Raw genomic sequence first — 20,839 nt, forward strand, 5'->3', positions numbered from 1 at the left:
AATGAGGATCTGAACCTAGAGCACTTTGGTGCTGTGGACCGTCACATAAACTGGCACGGATGCTTGAAAGGGAAACATGTGGTAGCTCCTAGTAAGCATGTATGTACTTTGCAGTTGCTTTGTGGCAATCAGTAATTGGCTAGAACTGAAAAAAGGATACATTCACCGTGCTCATTAGAAGGAATATTGAAATGGTGAAATCTGTCAGAGAGTGGGACACTTAATCTAATCAGCAAAAAGAACGAGGAGTACTTGTGGAACCTTAGAGACTAACAAATTTATTTGAGCATAAACTTTCGTGAGGACGCCTCGTTCTTTTTGCTGATACAGACTAACACGGCTACCACTCTGAAACCTTCATCTAATCAGGTTGTTATGGCACAACCCTTAAGGAACTTGACCACACTAGGGAAATTTGCTATCAATTGCTAACTCCAGCATTCACAATGTTACAACTCCTGCAGCCATTCTTAACACCACATGGATTAGACTTGCTCAGACCCCTGTCAATCACAGCTTTCCACTTGATCTTCACCCACCCCCCCATCCCCTGCAATGTTTTGAATTGTTTGCATAAGCAGTGACGGGGTCAGCCTCAGAAGGTTGGGATGCTTATCTGAACCTTTTTCAAACTAGCCAAATCTACTGAGACTGCAAAATCGAAGTAGAAATCTCGGTGCAGGCTTTCTTGTGAGAAGTTATGGATTCTGCTTATGTTCCCAGATAGAACCAGAAAGAGCTACAGTTCACAAAAAGTGAAAACTAGCTATTTAAAAGTTATCAGAGTTTTTCTGATCCTGAACAATGGTTTGTTTTGGGTTTTGTTCAAATTTTTGGTGAAGGTCTGGGCCTGTTTTTAATATTGGTTCTCACACTTCTTTTAAGTGGCATTTAAAATGAGCCAAACCCCAGCTCTCCTGTTTCTCTCAACCAGCTTTTTGTGCTGATAAAGTTAGTAGAGAAACAAGAATAAGAACGAAACAATATAAAAGCAGTGAGATCTTTGTTCATGTCAAAGAGTTCTATGACCATTTAAACTGCAGATGTGGGTAAGATACATTTCCTAACTGGAGAGGTATTAAAATAAAACCCGTGCTCCCAATAAGAGAGAGGCTGCTGAAAATGCAAGAAAGGAGAATTGCGAAATGATACATGTTGAATTGTTGGACTGGATTTCAAATGCCAAAGATAGTTTATGTAAAGTCTTGCACTGTTGTAAAATGTAACACTATCCACTGGCTAGCCTCAATGAAGCTTGGTCCCAGTTGTTTAAAAAAAAAAAACAACCTAAAAATCTTCTTCCAGCCCATTAAAGCTGATTTATATTTTGTGCATAGATTCCTCTGCACTGGGCCTTTAGGGATTCAAATTATAGAAGCCATTACCTCACTTTTGGCCAATCCGATTGCTCCGTTCCCAAGCATTCCAAGCACTCTCAGCATTTGCCTGCCGAGACCGGGAACGGAGTTCGGTGCACAATTACTGAATGGACATTGTATTTTTCACTATCAAAATAGCTCTTGTAATACGCTCAGTTCCCATTTTAAAAACAACAACAACAGTGGCGTAGGTTCAGGGAATGGGCTATTTGCAATGTATTGTCTTTGGAGCTCTCAGTTGAGGCCCCACTTTTGCAGTCAGACCCACTACTGCACCCAACGGAACACAGCTCTGCCCAGTGCAGGGTCCCAAGTGCAGAATCAGGGCCTTAGAACCTCTCCTTGGTACGTTTCTGGTTAACACACACGATTGAGGTGCCTTGGCCTCCAGGTTTGGATTCTTGTCTTTGCTACCAACTTGTGTGACCATGAGGAAAACACTTCACCTCTCTGTGCCTTGTGTTCTCCAGATAATAATGTTACTGAGTTTGCAGAGGGGCATCAGTCAAGGACATTGAGATCCTTGAATTGAAGGCATCCTACATTTGCAGTTGTGGTTTTAATGTTCAAAGTGCTACAGCTTTGCTATTCTTCCACTCCGTTTTCTCCAGAGGCAGCACTATGGGGGCTAATAATTCACAGCCACATATATACATTTAAAAAACAATCTCACTTAGCTATGATGTTGCAAGAGAAAATCCATGTAATTTCCTGAAGATTATTTTTCATGTCTTCCATACTGACCGTTCTCTGGGTTTCTTAGGCACTTAAATCCCGGTACCCTGCCTAGCCCTTTTCACCCATCCTCGCATTTCCGATATGCCACATTTGTTCTTGAGCAGAATGGAGAGGTTTGCAGAGAATCCCATCACGTTTTCACCTCTGCCTCACTGGGGCTGCTATGGGATGAATTGTAGATGTGAGGAGAAGGTGATTTTGGTTAAAGAAACTAATTAATAAGATCACCATTTTCCTATCAGGCCCCATGTGGAGGCAATGCATCCCTGATTGCATGTATTTTCAATTTCACATGGTCACCTGTAGCCATCCTGAAGAGAGAGCCAGCTAGTAACAGTTAGTAACAGCAGGTTTTAAATAGAAAGACACAGTGTGTAGATAGTGCTGGCTGCGTCAACAATATCTTATGTGTCTATGTATCTAAGAGGCAAAGTAGGTGAAGTAAGATCTTCTATTGGCCCAACTTCTTTACAAGCTTTTGAACTACACAGTCTTTTCCAGGTCCAGGGAAGGAGTGCTTCAAAAGCTCGAGAGCTGGTACCTCCACTAACAGAAGATGATCTAATAAAAGCTATTACCTCTCCTACCTTGTCTCTCATATCCTGGGACTAATATGGCTACAAACAGCACTGGCAAATATCTTTCTGTCCATCTATTATTTTAGAACAATGGGAGCAAAGTTACACTGGGCACTTTTGAAAACTCCACCCTTAACCAATTAATCACAAAAGGAGACTTTCTTTTGGCAAACACAATGTCACTATGAGTCTGGTGTTCCTGTTCGTGGTGTCATTGTGGAACAATCCAGTGGTGTGCATGACCTAAAAATAATGATGTCTAATAACCTAATGGTATGAAAAGTAGCATTTTCAGTTCTTACAGACACCAGCACTTCTTTTGACAGTCATATCCATTTCATGCTTGAATCTGAATCCATTGTGACATTTCCCTGTGTTGGTCAGGTGTGCCGAACCAAGGTGATGGACCTGAGTGATGTGGTGTCTAAATATGCCTGGTATCCCTGCACAGCCAACTTACCGTATTCCCATATGACTCAGACCATTTTCTGGCTAAAGGTAAGAGATACACACCTACCAGTGCAACGACGTTCCTTTTTTTTGACTTACCTTTTTTTCAAAATTAAAAAACAAAAAGTTTTGAGCGTAGACAAAAGAAGACTTTTGTGTGATTTGTGACAGGAATTGCTACTGAAAAGTGATGCTTTTGTTGTATCTTACAAACATAAAAAACCATGAACCATTCCAGTTCTGCACCGGATTCTCTATGCTTTCTTCTTCTCTCCCAGGCATATTTTTCTCAGCCCATGGTAGCTGCTGCTATCATTGTCCACTTGGTCACCGATGGAACACACTACCTGGATCAGAAGCAGGAAACGATCACTGTGCAACTGTTTGACACCAAGAAGCAAAACCATGATCTTGGTAAGACTGTTTTGCAATGAGCTTTGCCTTTCTTCTTCTATAGGTTTCCTCTGTTTGCTCCAGCCCAATTCAGAGTAAGGCCAGTACCTTTGTTCAGCTTTCCCACCAGCAGATTGGTGTTGCTGGAGTAGAGAGCCAGCAGGAAGACGTACCCACTTCAAGCTCCAAGAGCTGGGGTTTATTGCAAGTCTGTGCTGCTAGTCAGGTATCGTCATGCCCACTGAGACTACTCCGCAACTGATCGCTGTGGGCTAGATTTTCAGAAGTGCTCTGGTCCCTTGTAGGCATCAAAAAAAGGGCCACGTTTTCAAAAGGGCTCATCACCCAGCAGCTCCCACGGGGACCCTAGGGGCAGGTTTTTAAAAGAGCTTAGCAGGTCGGGTGCTGAGTTCTTCAGCCTCTTGCTGACATCCCTGCAGTCTTTGCAGATGGCTTCTGTGGAGGTTGCAGCCCCCAAAACCCGAAGAAGCCCATTTGCCACTGCTGTTATCCATATACTGTACCAGGTATGTGTGGTGGGGAGGAGGAGTAACCTTTGAAGGCATTCTGATGGCTGGAGTGCCGAAGGACTATTATTGTTTTCAGACACTCTCCTAAATCATTCCCCCTTTTCTGGATTTTCTTGCCCTTTCTGTCTGTAGAGAGGAGGAGAGAGGAGATGAGGGTAGGAGAAAGGATATTTGACAGGTTTTCCACTCAAAATTAACTGGGCATGAATCAAAGGCAAGTTTCTAGGGGGTTCACTCGCAGAGGAGTAAACAGGAATTTATGTGGGTGACTCCCATTTAGCACTGAATGAAATGTATCCAGATAAGCCCAGTGCATTGCTCTAGCTGACTGGGTTTCCCTAAGCGACAGTCCCGGACTATGCAGCACACCTTGAGTCAGCAGCATCCTTCTCCTTTCACAGCAGAGTGTCTTGTAGTTGTCTTCTAGTTGCCTCCTTCTTAAATATAAAGGACAGAGAGCTGACCATGGTAACTAACAGATAACATACAACTATACGGTGAGATAGACAGACTGAGAGGGCGGGGGAGAGAGAAAGGAGAAGCAGGGATCAAGGGCAAAGTTTTGAAATCTTGCAAGAAGTTGCAACATGAGTTTGGCACTCTCCAAACTGATGCCTGCAAATCTTCACAGTCAAGGGACTCTCTTCATCATGGAAAGGCCCTTTGGTCTACCCCAGGCTAGGTTGTTTTTTGTAGCTGAATGGAAGGGAAAAATATATAGGACTCAGCTTAGCAGTTCTTACTCAGCCAAAACTACCATTTACTTCAGTGGCTGTTTTACTGACTGCAGGATCAGGCCCATTCTGTGCCTTTGTGCGGTGTGTTATTAAATGCATAAAGACACACTAACTACCTACATTGAAAGGAACCTAGAGGAATTATTTTGGGGGGTCAGACCTCAAACAGGAGGTCAGACTAGATCAGGGGTCGGCAACCTTTCAGAAGTGGTGTGCCGAGTCTTCATTTATTCACTCTAATTTAAGGTTTCGCGTGCCAGTCATACATTTTAACGTTTTTAGAAGGTCTCTTTCTATAGATCTATAATATATAACTAAACTATTGTTGTTTGTAAAGTAAATAAGGTTTTTAAAATGTTTCAGAAGCTTCATTTAAAATTAAATTAAAATGCGGAGCCCCCCGGACCGGTGGCCAGGACCTGGGCAGTGTGAGTGCCACTGAAAATCAGCTCGCGTGCCGCCTTTGGCACGCATGCCATAGGTTGCCTACCCCTGGACTAAATGGTCACAGTTGCCCCTTCTGGCCTTTTATTTACAGACAGAGAGCCTTAGGTATAAGAGGCGGAAAGAGACAACAGATTTCGCTACATTTACTAGAACATGTTTTTATAGTTCTTCTGGGCTTTGTAAAAAATGAGGTCAGGGGTCCATTGTGCCTTGCCTAGGAGACAATGAGATGAGGATTGCATTTTTCCCCACCAAGACAGCATGTGAAAAATATAAGTCATGCAACCAGATAGATTAGACAGCCATGCAGATAGATCTCGCCCATGTAGGTCTGCCCAGTATGGCTCAGTCCTGTCTTGGATGGGCTCTGTCTAGGGAAGAAAGAGAGAGTTCAGTGTCCATGACCCATGCTCCCTTGTTGGGAATTAAAGTACCAATTAGTAGTGCCAGTTGTGGTGATCTGTTTTGTTGCAGACACCTGACTGCTAGGAATTGAACCAGAATGAATAAATAGCCCAACAGTGAGGACTTTGGGGCTTTCCATCAAAGACAGCAGAAATGTCCAAGGGATTTGGAATCCTGGGATTCCAGTAGAGCACAATTTACGAATTAGCTGCACCTGTTTCTGAGGCCTTGGCTACACGGGCGCTGTACAGCGCTGCAACTTGCTGCGCTCAGGGGTGTGAAAACGCCCCCCCCCGGGTGCGCAGCGAGTGCAGCGCTGTAAAGCGCCAGTGTAATCAGCACCTGCAGCGTTGCACGCTCGCTTGCAGCGCTGCAAGCTATTCCCCTCGGAGAAGTGGAGTACGCTGGCGGCGTGACTACACTCGCGCTTCACAGCGTTGCCGCGGCAGCACTGTGAATTCTCAAGTGTAGCCAAGGCCTCAGTGGAAACCCTGCATCGTTCCTCGGGGAGCTCATATCAAAAGACCTCTGGGAGACAAGCAGACAGAGGTGTTATTTCAGGGTCAGATAGAAACCAAAGGAGAAGAGAAGCCTTTTATTTATTATTATTATTATTGTTTATTATTGCTGGAAGAAGGATGAGGAGATCAACACATAAAAGAGGGCAGTTTAAAAGAGAGAAGGTTAAAGAGAATGATCAAGAAGCCTGTCTTAATTAACCAGAAATCTCTTTCTAAGGAAAAAAATCCTCCCCCCACCCCGTTTGAGTCAAGAAACCTGAACGGGGTGGGGGTGGGGGTGGGGGGAATCTCTGAGCCAGTTAAACACACAAATAGAATTTATTCTCAAATTTGTAATTGTATCGGTGTAGCCAAAGGCACTGGGCCAAATCCATCACTGGTGGAACTCCAGGGAGGTGAATGGAGCTGGGGCCAAATTCATCCTTTATGCAGCTCTGAAGTCAATGGAGCAAGGGCCGAACATTCATCGCTGGTGCAACAAATTGGAGTGAATGGAGTTGCAGCCCAATTGACTCCTGGGGTGACTCAAATGAAATCAGTAGGGTTACCGCAAGAACGAATTTGGCCCATTAAGTTCAGCCTTTCTGTACTATGGCCTGGTCCCAGGAGGTGCTGAGCAGTGCCCTCCTCTCCTACTGAAGTTAATGGGATGAGAGAGCGGCTCAGTATCGCTGAGGATGGTGCATGGTACCTCCCGGAAATGGACAGACTTCATGCATCTTTGGCTTATTTTCACCTCAGGGTCACCTTTAAAGCCTCATTTTCTCCCACCACACACCTGTATCTCTCCCCTGGCTCATCAACACAGTGTTGCCCTGTTCGGGAAAAGCAAGAAGCTACTCTGTTTAAAAAAAAAAAAATCAAATGACCAAATAAACAAACGGGTGTATGTCCTGCATCCAGTGGGGAATTGCACACAGCTGCAAAGAAACCACTGGTAAACTGCCCATTTTGCACAAAGCTACCCATTCTGTTTGTGCAGTTACATGTTTTGGTGCATAGCACAAAGAGGCTAACCGCTGGCTTGCTTATGCTGCTTTAATAGTTGTGTAACTCCGCTGCCTTTAATATAATTGCTCCTGCTTTCATAGGGTGCTAGCGAAGTGGAGTAGGATTCAATAGAAATTATTCCAAAAACCTACAGAAATGACTGGAGAGAATGGAAGCCTTTCTACGGGTTATTTGGACCACCCTATCTGATTCTATAGGAGAGAAAAACTTCTCAGTTAAATTTTAGGGGATGATTCCCAAAACCTCCTATATTGTAACTATTAAAGTCTGCAGGGCTTTTCCATAATGGCTGAATGCTTCTGAAGTGCTGATGGCATTTGGTGTCATTGTGCAAAGTACTGACCCCCACTCCCCATCTTCCCGGTCTTGTGTCTTCTGACAGGTGTCCACGTTCTGAGCTGCAGGAACAATCCCCTGATTATCCCTGTGATCCATGACCTCAGTCACCCCTTCTACCACACCCAGGCTGTCCTCATTAGCTTCAGCTCCCCGTATGTGGCCATCTCTGGGGTGGCCCTCCGTTCCTTCCACAACTTCGACCCCATCACCATCAGCAGCTGTCAAAGAGGACAGACCTACAGCCCGGCAGAGCAGAGGTGAGCCTGTCAGCATGCTGCCTCCTCCCCTAGCCACCCACCGACTCAGCTCCAGTGGGTCTGATCAAGAGGTTAAAAGGAGATAGGAGGGGCAAGGCCGATGAACTCTGCTGACCCTTTTGTGTTGTTGGTAAAAACAGCAGTGTTCTCATTGACCGGGATGGATGGGACATTTAACCCACACGGGACACTGTTAGTAAATTATTTCCTCCTCCTTTTCCCCCCCGCCTCTGTTCTGAGATGGAATTGTGGCCAGCTGGCTCTACACACGTTCTCCAATAAGGAGTCGAGTTAGCCACTCACAAGTATAGTCCTTGATCTAAACTGCATTAGCACTACTATGGCTGCACTTCCATGGTGAATTAAGGGATTCCTGTGCCTTCGTTAGGCCTGATTCTGAAAAGCACCTCATAGTAGGTGCTTAGTACCTACCACTTGCACTGATTCTGTGGCTCTTTCCCATGGTCTGGAAAGCTTTTTGGGACCCCGTAGGATGAAAGGCCCTATAATAAGCTTATTGTTGTTATTGATACATATCACCAATCCCTGCCAGTCTCTGCTTTGCAGCATCATGAAGAGATTGTGACCTTTCACAGCTCCTGTCTTTGCAGCCTCATGGATCTTTTCAGCAAGGCACTGAAAGGACGCGTGGGGAGAACTTAGCAAAAAAACATAAAAGACATGTTTTTCCCCTCGCTACGCTCAAAGCTGCAAGTAATAGTCAAACTGTAGCAGCAGTAATAATAAAACAAGCAAGTTGCATTCCCTCACAAGCCCCTGCTCTGCCTCTAGGATCCTAGCAGTACTCTCTGGTTTTTGATAGCTCTCCTGGCTGGTTTGTCAGGATCTCACTTTTTATTCCGAGAAGCGGGGGGGAAAGTATATCTATCGCTAAATCAATTCAGTCAGTGTGTTCTGACCTAGATTCAATCATTCTGTGCAATAAGCTGTATAAATTCAGAGGCCCAAACACAGCAAGATCAAGTTTCAGATGAGAGGTCTAGTTTGGAAGTCTGGCCAACTCCCAGTGCAGGAGGTAAAGAGAGAGAGAGAGATAGAAACCGACCCATTGGAAGGAGGTAGCTAGGAGCAACATGGAGTTTGAGAGGGTTCAGAAACAGTGCCCCATTTCTCTCTCTTGCTATTTTTCAGGAGAAATTGAACCATTTATTGTGAAATTAGAAGTGCTGTGTGTTTAGAAACGATATTTCCTTGATCTAAAAAAAAAAAAAAATCCCCTTAGGCAAGACTTCAGCTGCAACAGAGCAAACTAACCTTTCGAAACATTTCTCTAACAATAATAACAATTGCCCACTCTGTCTTCTCTCCATGTTTTTAATGACACATGGCTGACCCCCTTTAAGCCGCAGCCCATTGGATCCCAAACTTTCAAAGTAAGAGTCTCACCTATTCAAAATATTAAAACTCAGAGACATCCGGGTTATGGCTAAGTGCTGGATTATGAATAAAGCTTCCAATGTCAAGTAAGGAGTTTAGAGACTTTCTGAAAGAAGGATTGAAATTAACAGGAGCCTTTTCAGTCCCTTCAATCAGGCCCTCATGATGGGAATGCAAATCACGGCATGGTGACCATATTCCGCCCGCCCCCTCCATAAAAGAGTTTGAATGATTGAATGTTATGGGGAAAGGAGTGTTAAGACAGGCATCAAAGAGGCCAAGTAATGAGCAACTGCCCAGACCTCTGGGAGTTAGCTGCTATCTTCTTGCTTCATTTATTTACCCAATCCAAGATGAACTTAGAAAGAGGGTTTATTTTAAATTAATTCTTAACCAGATCAGAACCTGCATGTAAGTTTCCTGTTCCCTTCTGCAGAGCCTGCCAAGCTGTCTTGATGTATTTCCCATTTGGGCTGTCCTCCATGGTAGAATCCAGCTGATCGCATACAAACATGCACTTTCTCTCTCTCCAGAAACTGTCTCTCTACCCCTCTTTCTCATTGACTCAGGTCTCATTTGATGATGTAACTTTGCTTCCCCAATATAAGATTTTCCTCCTTCATTTTCCTAAGATAAACATGGATATTTTTGCCTCTTGTTTTGGCTTCAGTCTGCAAGAAAGGTTCTTCCCCTCCCCTCAAGGAGAATTATTTTGGTTGGGGAGAATTGTACCCTCAGATATACAGATGCTTATAAGCTTGGGTGAGAGAGTTTGAATATGGAGGTGGGAGAGAAGAGGAATATGCCTCCCTTTAGAGCAGGGGTGGCCAACCTGAGCCTGAGAAGGAGCCAGAATTTACCAATGTACATTGCCAAAGAGCCACAGTAATACATCAGCAGCCCCCCATCAGCTCCTCCCCTCACTCCCAGCACCTCCCACCCACCGGCAGCCCCGCTGATCAGTGCCTCCCCCTCCCTCCCCGCACCTCCCGATCAGCTGTTCCGTGGCATGCAGGAGGCTCTGTGGGGGAGAAACGAGGGCACTGCAGGCTCAGGGGAGGGGGCGGGAATGGGTGGAGTGGGGGCAGGGCCTGTGGCAGAGCCAGGGGTTGAGCAGTGAGCAGCCCCTGGCACATTGGAAAGTTGGCGCCTGTAGCTCCAGCCCCGGAGTCGGTGCCTATACAAGGAGCCGCATCTTAACTTCTGAAGAGCCACATGTGGCTCCGGAGCCACAGGTTGGCCACCCCTGATTTAGAGGTTCACAGAACTTTTATTTTGGGGGTGAATACATCTTTCCCATTTGTCACGAATTGGTCACCCTAATGACTGAGAATAAAAGATGCATTCCCTCTCCCTTTTAAAAGTATATATTTTGAGTGGTATTTTAAGAGCCTAAGGAGGTTAGGAGCGCAAGTTCCATTGAAATTCATTAGGATATCTGCTCCTAATGTCCATAGGCACTTTGGAAAATTCAACCTTAATTTATAAGGCATTTATGGAGTGTTTATAAAATTGCATTCCTTATTTTTCCACTGATTTTCTTTTTCCAGTGCCGCTGACAGTGGGACTTTTCAGCAGCGGTACACACCACCGCTGGTGACATGCTGTCAAAATGACACATACGGTTGTCACATGACACCCTCAGAGCCGATGTCATGGGCCTGATTCTCCTCTCAGACTGGTCCTACGCTTGTACAGCTCCACTGATTTCAGTGACATTATTTACACTAGTGCAAGAGAGATCGAAAACAGGCCCATATAAGAATTTGTTTCTATGTCCACCCGATAGACACTATAATTCCATGAAGATGTATGTACGGTGATTACTAGGAAAAATCAGTGGTTGCCAGGCCTGGGTTTGAGATACTGTGGTTATTTCCTTTTCATGGTGCAGGGAATCAATGCGATGTCTTGCTTGCCCACTGTTCTTAAGTGCTGACATTTTCATGGCAACCTCTGTATGCCTTGTTCACAAGAAGAGCCGGGAATTTCCTTCACTTTGTCATGGAGTTGTTACTCTAATGGAAACTGCAGCTTCACAGCTTAGGCAGACACCTTGGTCCAACTGCTAGAATTCCTGGTTTCCCAACAGCCTTTCAGCTTTACAGTTCTCCACTGATTCCTTGTTTATAATGAAGATAAGTTTCCCCTTTGTGGGAAGGCCAACGATATCTTGTTTTATGTGGTTCTCTGGTACAGGTACTGCATGTTTTCTTGTTATATAACTATGTCACCACTGTGTGTATTTTATAGTTTGAAGAAAGTACATTTGCTTTTCCCAGTTTCATTGAACCTTGTTTTATTACTATCAACCTCACCGTTGCAGCCAAGAACCAGCTTATGCAGGGCGGGCTGTGTTTTTTACCCCTTTGAGTTATGTCTATGTAACGATACACACATATATATAAATCGCTGCCTGTATACACATATACACGCTTAACGATTCTTCATGCCATTTGACAGTGCTGTAGGCAAAATAAACTAAAATCAAATCAGCATCTCCAAACTGCTTCTCCGCTCCCTGAGTGCAAGAATCGGGATCTGAATAACAGACCCACAGTTTGTTTAAACATGGTTTGGAAACCATGCACCCTCAGCTCCTTCCACAGAAGTGCATGACCTGGCATACCTGAGCCAGCATAAACCATTCCTCAACAACATACAATCCCCTCCCCTCACCCCTGCCTTAAAAAAAATGCCTTCCATCTGAGAATTCTCTCTTCGGTGGGCCAATACAACCCTCTCAGAAAGGTGGCCTCTCTCTCCTTTCAAGCGTTCGCTCAAGTCTCTCCTGCTCTCTCTTTCTCCAAGAAGAAATTACTAAGGAGACAGTCATCTGCAAAAGCGTAAAAAAAAAAAAACCCGAGCACCTTTTTGTAGTCCCTCCTGTTATTTTCTTAAAGAGAAAACAAAAAAGAACCCCCTCCTCCCCTGATCTCAGACTTGTTTTTTAATGCTCCTTTTCTTAACTCATTCTGCTGTAGTCTCCACCTCCTCTGCTTTCTGTCATTCTGCGGAATTGCAGTCAACCTGCTTCTGGTGAAATTACTGAATTTCTCAGAGAGCTGTTAATCATAGAAGTCTTGGCCTGTGACTTGTATTATAATTCAATGGGGTTTTAACCTTCGCCCTGTTTTGGTAATTGGCAAACAGCATCATTTGGCTTTTATTAAGCTAGAATGTGGTGCATTTTTTTTTCCTCTTCAACACATTTTCACAGGGAGGAACTGCAAGGCATTCAGTTGTTAACACACACCTCCCAAACACTGCTTAGCTGCAGTGAGGGCTTAGAGGTGTTTTGGAAGCTTGAGCAATTTGAGGTCTTCATTTCAGCAGAAGTCTCACTGGAGATGATATTTCACAGAGCAGGAGAACCAGGTGGAAAAACTTTCACAGAGACCTGGTAATGGAACCCAGGGGTCCTGACACCTGCCCCCACCCTGCTCTAACCACTGTGAACCACTCCCCTTCCAAAGTGGGGAATGGAACCTAAGAGTCTGGATAACCAGCCAGTGGCTCTAAACAGTAGGCTATGCCTATCCTTCCTTTCAGTTCACTCACTTTTAGAGCCAAACTTTTTAGAAAGCTCTGAAGTGTTCAGGTATTTATCACACACACAGAGCCCTCACCCACCCCCCTACCTTTTTTGTGTCTGCATTCCACTCCTATCAATATATACACACAATTCCCACTGATGTCCCTCTGGGAACTGGGCTGAGTTCAGTTTCACCCAGGTCATTGAATGAATACTCAACAGCTGGTAACTATTTCTGATCACTATCATGGATAGGATTTGAAGCAGAGAACCTAAAATGAAAGGCTCTGAACCTCATGCCAAATCCCCAGACCCATCCAATCCCCTCTGTCCAATGAATTCTGATATTTGCCTTATACATATTCAGGACTTCTGCTTCAGAACAAAGAAAGTGACAAGATGTTAGCAAAAAGCTGGAGAAAAGAAACTAAAAGGACAACAAGATTTTCAAATCTTTCTTTGGTTGAACTGTATAACTGCAACCCGCAGCGTAACTGGAAGCAGCCTCATGCATCTGCTTTTCTAAAGCATTCACCGAAACCTACTTTGTTTTGAGTAAAGAGAGAGAGTCTGCTTTTTCTCGGTTGGCAAGTGCCCTCCAGACAGACCAGAAGAAAGGTCCATCTCTGCTTTCTTGTGTCCACCTCAGTGAGACCTGGTGATGATGAGAACATTAGAAACATGGGTAGAGGGGGTGTGTGTGTGTGGTATTATGTGCATTGTTATAGAATCAGTGTAGACAGAAATGTTTAAGATCTAAGACCCAAATCTATCCTCAACTACACAGGTAGTCACATCTATGTAAAATGAGGTCAGAATTGGCCCTCTATTGTATGCCAGGGTGTATTTGTGTGTCTTTGTGCTTGCCTATACAAGTATATTTGGCAGAGAGATCACTAAGGAAATTACTTAAATAATGAGGGTGCACAGTGTTAGGATGAGTTCTTGGAAAAAAAAGTGTTTGACCTCAGGGTTAGGAAAAGATATTTGGCTGCTGTATGCTTTACAAAGCAGGAGGTGTTGTTTTGTTTTTATGTAAGGAAGGAAGAGTTCCTCTTAATTGTCATAATTTTGTACAAACACATTACAATACAGATGTTTCCAGATTGTGTTACCAGGGCCCCAATTCAGCAGATCACTTAACTACATGCTTAAGTCCCATTGATGTCATATACTTCCAGTGGGACTTAAGCATATGCTTGAAGATAAGTTCATGTTTAAGTGCCTTGCTGAATCAGGGCCAATATTAGCAGAGGGGAATTGGAGCTAAAGTTTTGAGCATATCTAGATTGGAGATGGGCAGAATGGTTCAGATAAAATAAAGAAGATCAAAAATAAAAGAAAAACTAATTCAGAACTTCAGCACAGATATGAACTTAACTCACATTTTCTGTGAAGCTCAAAATACTTTGGTTAAATATATATTTTAACAAAGTCACGTGTCTCTTCTCCTCCTGGTTTCAATTGGTGATGCCACATTGTGAGACAGGCTGTTGGTGCAATATTAGTTCCAACATGGCTGAAACCAAAAGGCACTAGAAATCTTATAAAACTCACAATCTCGTATTTCCCAAGTTCTCTAGTCTGCAAAAGATGTGGATGAGTTTGGAGGAGTGCATAGTTCCCCTTCCCCGCATACTTTTCCAAGTTTTCCCAATTTGTCCATTAATGTAAAAAGCCAACATCCCAGATTTGAGTGTCAGAGGTTAGAAAGCTTTGGAGACAAGGTACTTGAAAAGATGCAGATAGTAATACAATCGCCCTTATGTTTCCAAACCAGTGGTATCTTCAGAGAAATGAGTCAGCAGGAATTAAGCTATGCAAAATGTTAATAGTGAAGAATAGTTTAGGTTGGATATTAGGAAACACTATTTCACTAGGAGGGTGGTGAAGCGCTGGAATGGGTTATCTAGGGAGGTGGTGGAATCTCCTTCCTTAGAGGTTTTTAAGGTCAGGCTTGACAAAGCCCTGGCTGGGATGATTTAGTTGGGGACTGGTCCTGCTTTGAGCAGGGGGTTGGACTAGATGACTCCTGAGATCCCGTCCAACCCATATATTCTATGAAGATCAAAACCAAGTGGTCTCTAATTTTGGGTGCCCTGATTTTTAGGTGCACACCTTTAAATGCACAGGGCGTGAGTTTGGGAGTTTAGTGCCCCTGCATCTGCTTTTGACTCCAGCTGGTGCTGCAGGTGCGGAGCATCTCTGAAAATCACACGGAAGCTGTCTCAAGTTGGGCACCCAAATGTAGAGACCACTTTTGCAAATATTGAGTCATACCTTCTCTGTACCTTGGTTTCCCTGTCTGTAACATACCGTTCTTTGAAATCTGCTTAGCGATCCTCAGATGAACAGTGCAAAGTTTCATTAAGTCATTAATTGAAAAACTATTGTCCACATTTAAGAAGGTGGATTAAGGTAAGATTTTTCACAGTTTCGCTCCTTAGGAATGTATGGTTTCTTGAACATGTCATGTTTTCCCATTCCTACATGGTAGAATCTGAGAAAGGAACGGTGCAGCCCACCATTTTGTGCTTAAGGGCATGATGGGTTCTGTCTGGATGTTTTTCTTGTTGATATTTGTTTAGCTTATTAACTCTGCACTTGCAGCACTCGGGTCAGGATGATGACTCCAAAATTAATTGGGATTTACAGCTGACAGTAGCTGATCCCAAACTGGAACTAGCATCAAGAGAACCAAAAGTATTTAAATTGGAAACATTTGGTAGTGGTAGTTGTTGTTTTACAAAAAGTGAATGGTCGCATTGTTTTGTTTTTTTTATGAAGTCATTCTTATAAAGTTACATGCTGAGAGAGCTGCTTGGATGAGCCTGCTAACCAAAGCATAATCTGGAGCCTCAAGGGCAGGGCCGGCTCCAGGCACCAGCTTAACAAGCAGGTGCTTGGGGCGGCCAAGGGAGAGGGGCGGCATGTGCAGCAATTCGGGGGCGGCAGGTCCCTCACTCCCTCTAGGAACGAAGGACCTGCTGCCGAACTGCCGCCGCCGATCGCGGCTTTTTTTTTTTCCCCCAATTGCCGCCGCCAGTCGCGATTGCAGTCGCGGCTTTTTTGTTTGTTTGTTTGTTTGTTTGTTTGTTTGTTTGTTTGGGGCGGCAGAAATGCTGGAGCCGGCCCTGTTCAAGGGATTGCTAAAAATGTTCCCCAGCCATTTGCTAAGACTATAAGGGGACTTGTAGCAGAACGAGGAACATCACAAGAAGTGTTACTTAATGCTTTTGCCTCTGTCGTTTCAGTTCTGTATGACTATCAATGGTCATGTGGGGGCCAGATTCTTGTTCTCACATCCACCAATGTAAATCAAGGCTAGCTCTGTTGACTTCAGTGGAGTTACTCCAGATTTGTACTGGTGTAAGGACAACAGAATTTGGCCCTGATTTTTCTCAGGTTTGTTCCTTCCTATGATATCCTTCAAGGCTTGAATTCAGGGTAGCATCAATGTGCTGTACATTGGTGTACATCAGATATTTACTGAAAAGGGTCTATTATTTTATTTATTTTTCTCTGACTTTTGTGCAAAAGGATTTAATTCTTCCTGCAAGATTTACAAGGTTCACAACATGTATTTTTGAGAACAGATTTCTCCTTATTCAATATTTTGAATTATCAATGATGTTCACTGTGTTCCTCAACAACACAACTTACTTCTCAGTGAAGCACCAAGGCAGAAGAAATTCACATACAAAAATATCACTGTCCAAAAATGGAGGAAAACAAAATAACACTTAGCCTCAGTGCACAGGTATGTGTAGTGAAGATTGGGCAAGACATCATATTTAATATCCATTCCCTTTTCGTGGCCAGATTCGACAGACCTTATGAATGTTAAGTGGGACCCTCTTCAGTAATTAGTTCCACTCGTGTCAACAAGACTACTTGCAAAGTAAGATGCCGCTCAAATTTAAGTAAGGGTGGCTGCATCTAGGACTAGTTGAGGGAGTGCTTCTAAAAGACTCTCAGTAACAGAGATTTCAGTTGGACTGCTTATGGAGTATAATATTATTCGTTGTGAGTTTGGCCCTAAGTGGGAATTGTGGAGGCATCTTTCAGATGCTGCCACCTTACTCAGACTGGGCAGCATCAACCTAGAAGAAAGGGATGGGAATTGGGCCCATTGAGTCTGTCTGAATGCAGAGGATATAAGCAGCCCAACTCATTTCAGTGAAGGGCTTCCCAGAGGCAAGGAATGGTTGAATTCCAAGAGTAGGTTACTTCCCAGGCAGGGTTATTTCCTAGTTGGAAGAGAAATGATTTGATACAGTGACAGAATACTGTGTCCAAGTCTGATCTGCGACTCAGTATGTCCCAAGTTCTAAACCTGGCTCCGCCTCTGACTGACTGAGTGGCTTTGGGCAAGTCATTCCCCCTTTCTGTATCTCCTTCCCCAACTCTAAAATGGGATGAATTGCCCTGACCCAGCTTCCTCACAAGGATAGCATGAGGTAGTTACTTAATGGAGTGGTTCTCAACCAGGGGTTGGGGCCCCGGGGGCCGTGAGAAAGTTTCAGGGGGGGCCGCCAAGCAGGGCCAGCATTAGACTCACTGGGGCCCAGAGTAGAAAGCTGAACCCCCACCGCGTGGGACTGAAGCCCAGGGCCCTGAGCCACGTCACCTGGGGCTGAAGCCGAAGCCTGAGCAATGTCGCTTCACAGGCACGGGGTCCCAGGCGGTTGCCCTGGTTGCTACCCCCTTTTATACGCAGAAAACCAGTTATTGTGGCACACGTGGGCCGTGGAGTTTTTATAGTACGCTGGGGGGTGGGCTCAGAAAGAAAAAGGCTGAGAACCCCAGACTTAGTGTCCATACAACGCTTTGACCACACAAAAATATCATGTAAATCATTGTTTCTCAACCTGCTGGCAGCTTGCAGCCCAATCAGTCCCCAGCTGCAGCCCATGTGACGTCCTCAGGGCCACACAGGTAGTATATCTATTGTGTGGATGCGACCCACCTAACACAGAGAGAGCTGCATATGCAATAGTAAATAGGCTGAGAACCCCTGGGTAAATGCTTATGTTCCTGAGCTGGGTACGTTTTCAGTAGTTGTTATGTCTGGGTTCTCCTAGACTGAAAGACTTTGCTGCACACAATCTTCTATGTGTCGTTTAAAAACAATCATTATTTTGCAAATTGTTTTAAATATTAATATCACTTCCCGGGAGGAAACAGACAGGTTCCATCTGTTCAAACGCTTTGTGGACAGGAAGGCAGCAAGTGGAGTGATCTGAAAAGACAGCATAGAACTGAGCTTGTTCTAACTGATAAGAGCTTATCGCTAGCGACATACCTGGAGTTGTGTTCTTTGTGACCTGAGTGTGTTAGTCTCAATCCAGTTCCCCCAAAACAGGTGTCGGCATCACAAAAACACCGGCATTATTGGTATGAGCTGACACTTGTAATTTTAGCAGAAAGCAAAGATTGGGTGGTGCCTGGAGCCCGAACAATGTCCCTAAACCTTGAAGATGGATCTTCTACAGTAAGATTTGGTGGAGCGCTGAAGGGAAGCCTGAGATGCGGTTCATGTTCTGTGTATCCTGAACAAAAACCAAATGTCATTCTCAAGCACTGACAACCTGGCCCCTTGCCACCAGCATTACGTTCACATGCACAAGATCTGTAATGTGCTGCCGGTGTCATTGCCAGCACGCACTCATTCAGCAGGAAGTGTGACAACGGTGCCTACTGTTCCCGGATGATTTTTGCAAAACGAGTTCAGTATTCAAGCTGTGTGACTTGTACGTGCTGCCCTGCCAATGAAGCATTTGTCAGTCTAGCATTGTCCTGCAAAAATGAACTAAAGGGGCCATTTCTTGTTTCCTTACTAGCTGTGTCCACTACTCCTGCGAAGCCACTGACTGTCAAGAGCTGCAGATTGAGAATGCTGTGCTGAACTGCACCAGTGGGGAGCTCTACAACGGTGCCCAGTGCAGTGTGAGTTGCAAGATGGGCTACATTCTGCAAGTACAGCGAGATGATGACCTCATCAAGAGCCAGGTGTGTTGGGGGGGGTCTCCGAAAGGAGAGATGGGTAAATGTCTGGATAAAATAGGAACTGACTCCCACTTTCATCTACATTTCAAAATTGTTTTCAAACATGCCTCTGCACTTCCTAGTCCCTTCCAGGTTCAGCAGCAGAAATACTGGAACGCCATAAGAAAGCCCATTCTCATGGTACAATTCCTGGTCTGATCCAGGAGTAGGACATATCAGGAGTGTCACAAGAAATCCTGTATTCATGCAATTGCCAGGTCACTTTTACAGACCCAGAAAGTTGGAATAGGTTCACAGGAGGATCTTTATCAGAATAGAAACTTAGGGTGACAGGATGTCCTGATTTTATAGGGACAGTCCCGATTTTTGGGTCTTTTTCTTATATAGGCTCCTATTACCCCCCACCCCGTCCCGATTTTTCACACTTGCTGTCTGGTCAGCCTATAGAAACTCCAAAGCTTTGGAGGTTCCTCCATCATCACACAGATGATAAAAAGTTGGGTCTTATTGTAGAAAGCCTTTCATGAGAGTATTTCCAACCACCTTACAAAACATTTAGTTGCCCCTCATAAAATGCAAGAGAGAGGGGGTGAGTATTACTACCTTCCTTTGCAGTTGGAGAAATTGAGGCATAGAAAGGCCAAATGGCTCACACAAGATCACACAAGTAGTCATTGTCAGGGCTGAAAAAAGAATCCAGGTATCCTCATCCACAGATCTATGCTTGAGCTAGTAGATGGCACTCCTTCCCAACAGCCAAACAGCTATAGCAAGATTAGCTAGATCTATAGCTTCTATAGGTCTTCTTGTTTGAGAAAGAGGCAGTTTTACTCTCTAGAAACATGTTCTAATGATGGGTGAACCTCAAATGTTTCTGAAATGTGGATAAAAACCCAAACGTTTAGATGGTTATTCTGACCTTATCTGATCTTATTAGGTCTGGAAAACTGAACGGTGAATCTCACAAGCACGAGCTTTCTGGTGAGATTTCCGGTGTTTTCTCCTTTGTCTTGGCCTGATAATGTCACAGGCCGCACCTCTTTTGCAGCATTTCATTCCGTCTGCTTCCAGCCAGAACCTGACAGTGCAGAGATGCACAAACATGAACTACAAGGGGAAAAATGGATCCAGGTGTTTCAGATTAAAAAAACAAAAAAAGTGGTTCAGACCGTGATAAGCCTCCAGTCCTACAAGTGCACGTGTTGGCAGAGAGGGCAAGGGACGGGGGAAACTGTTCATTTGTTTTCCTGTTTAAACAAAACCAACAAGGGGAGGCAACACCACTTAGGAAATTTTACATTAATTTTGTGCTGGAAATACTTATACTTTGTTCCTGGAAAATCGATGGTGTGTCTTGATAGCATGGCAGAGTGTTCATGTGTGTCACAGGAAGCGTGGCGTGTGTGCGAATACCTTTTAGCAGAAACCCTGGAGAACCCTCCTTGGAATCCTTTTTCCACTCCCACCCCCAAATACCTGACACTTGCTACAATCTGGTGCATTCCAAAGCCAAACTATTTGCTCTTCAGAAGGATTGTTGTGAGCGCCAGGCATAAGTCATCCCCAGGCAGGGATGTTTTTTCAGTGCCCGGAGAGGGGACTGAACTTCATCAGAGCTGTGAAAATCACTCCAGCTTTCCCTGAAGTCTGGGGGAAGAGAGTGAATGTGGGGGCAGGGGAGTTGTCCCATGACTCCCACATTCAGAACGTCTCTGGATTCATGTTAAGTTTGGGGGCAAAGCTTTGGAGTTTTCCTCTTCCTCCATCCCCCCTTCCCCATACAGTGGTTCCCTCTGTGCTCTTCATAAGATCAATGAGGGGGAGACAAAGTGGAGGGGAATGAGTCAGCCCTTTCAACTCAATTACAAAACAAATACAGGACCCCAGGAGCTGGGCCTCTTCCATCTTAATTGGCATCAGCACCAGAACCCTAGCTCCAGCTGAGCATTTTTGCAGACTAGAAAACAAAGCCTCAAACAAGCCTGAATGACTGACCAGGGAAATAGCTGGACTAGATATTTACATTGAGAACACAGGAATCCACAAACCAAATAAAACAACTACAGTTGTTTCACCAACACCATATCGCTTAAATGGGTAAAGTCCCTAATG

General features: G+C 44.5%; 1 protein-coding gene across 3 annotated transcripts in view; it reads left to right on the forward strand.

The window, feature by feature from the left end:
• Window positions 1-20,839, forward strand: part of PAPPA (pappalysin 1) — a 229,160-nt gene that overhangs the window by 144,696 nt on the left and 63,625 nt on the right. For all 3 annotated transcript variants that reach the window (XM_005301373.5, XM_042859693.2, XM_042859692.2), the window contains exons 11-14: window positions 3,080-3,193; window positions 3,424-3,559; window positions 7,572-7,785; window positions 18,562-18,730. In XM_005301373.5, the coding sequence (XP_005301430.2) occupies window positions 3,080-3,193; window positions 3,424-3,559; window positions 7,572-7,785; window positions 18,562-18,730 (633 nt within the window). The remainder of the gene's footprint in view (window positions 1-3,079; window positions 3,194-3,423; window positions 3,560-7,571; window positions 7,786-18,561; window positions 18,731-20,839) is intronic.

The sequence above is a fragment of the Chrysemys picta genome, chromosome 18, assembly GCF_011386835.1.
Source record: "Chrysemys picta bellii isolate R12L10 chromosome 18, ASM1138683v2, whole genome shotgun sequence".
NCBI lineage: Eukaryota > Metazoa > Chordata > Testudines > Emydidae > Chrysemys > Chrysemys picta.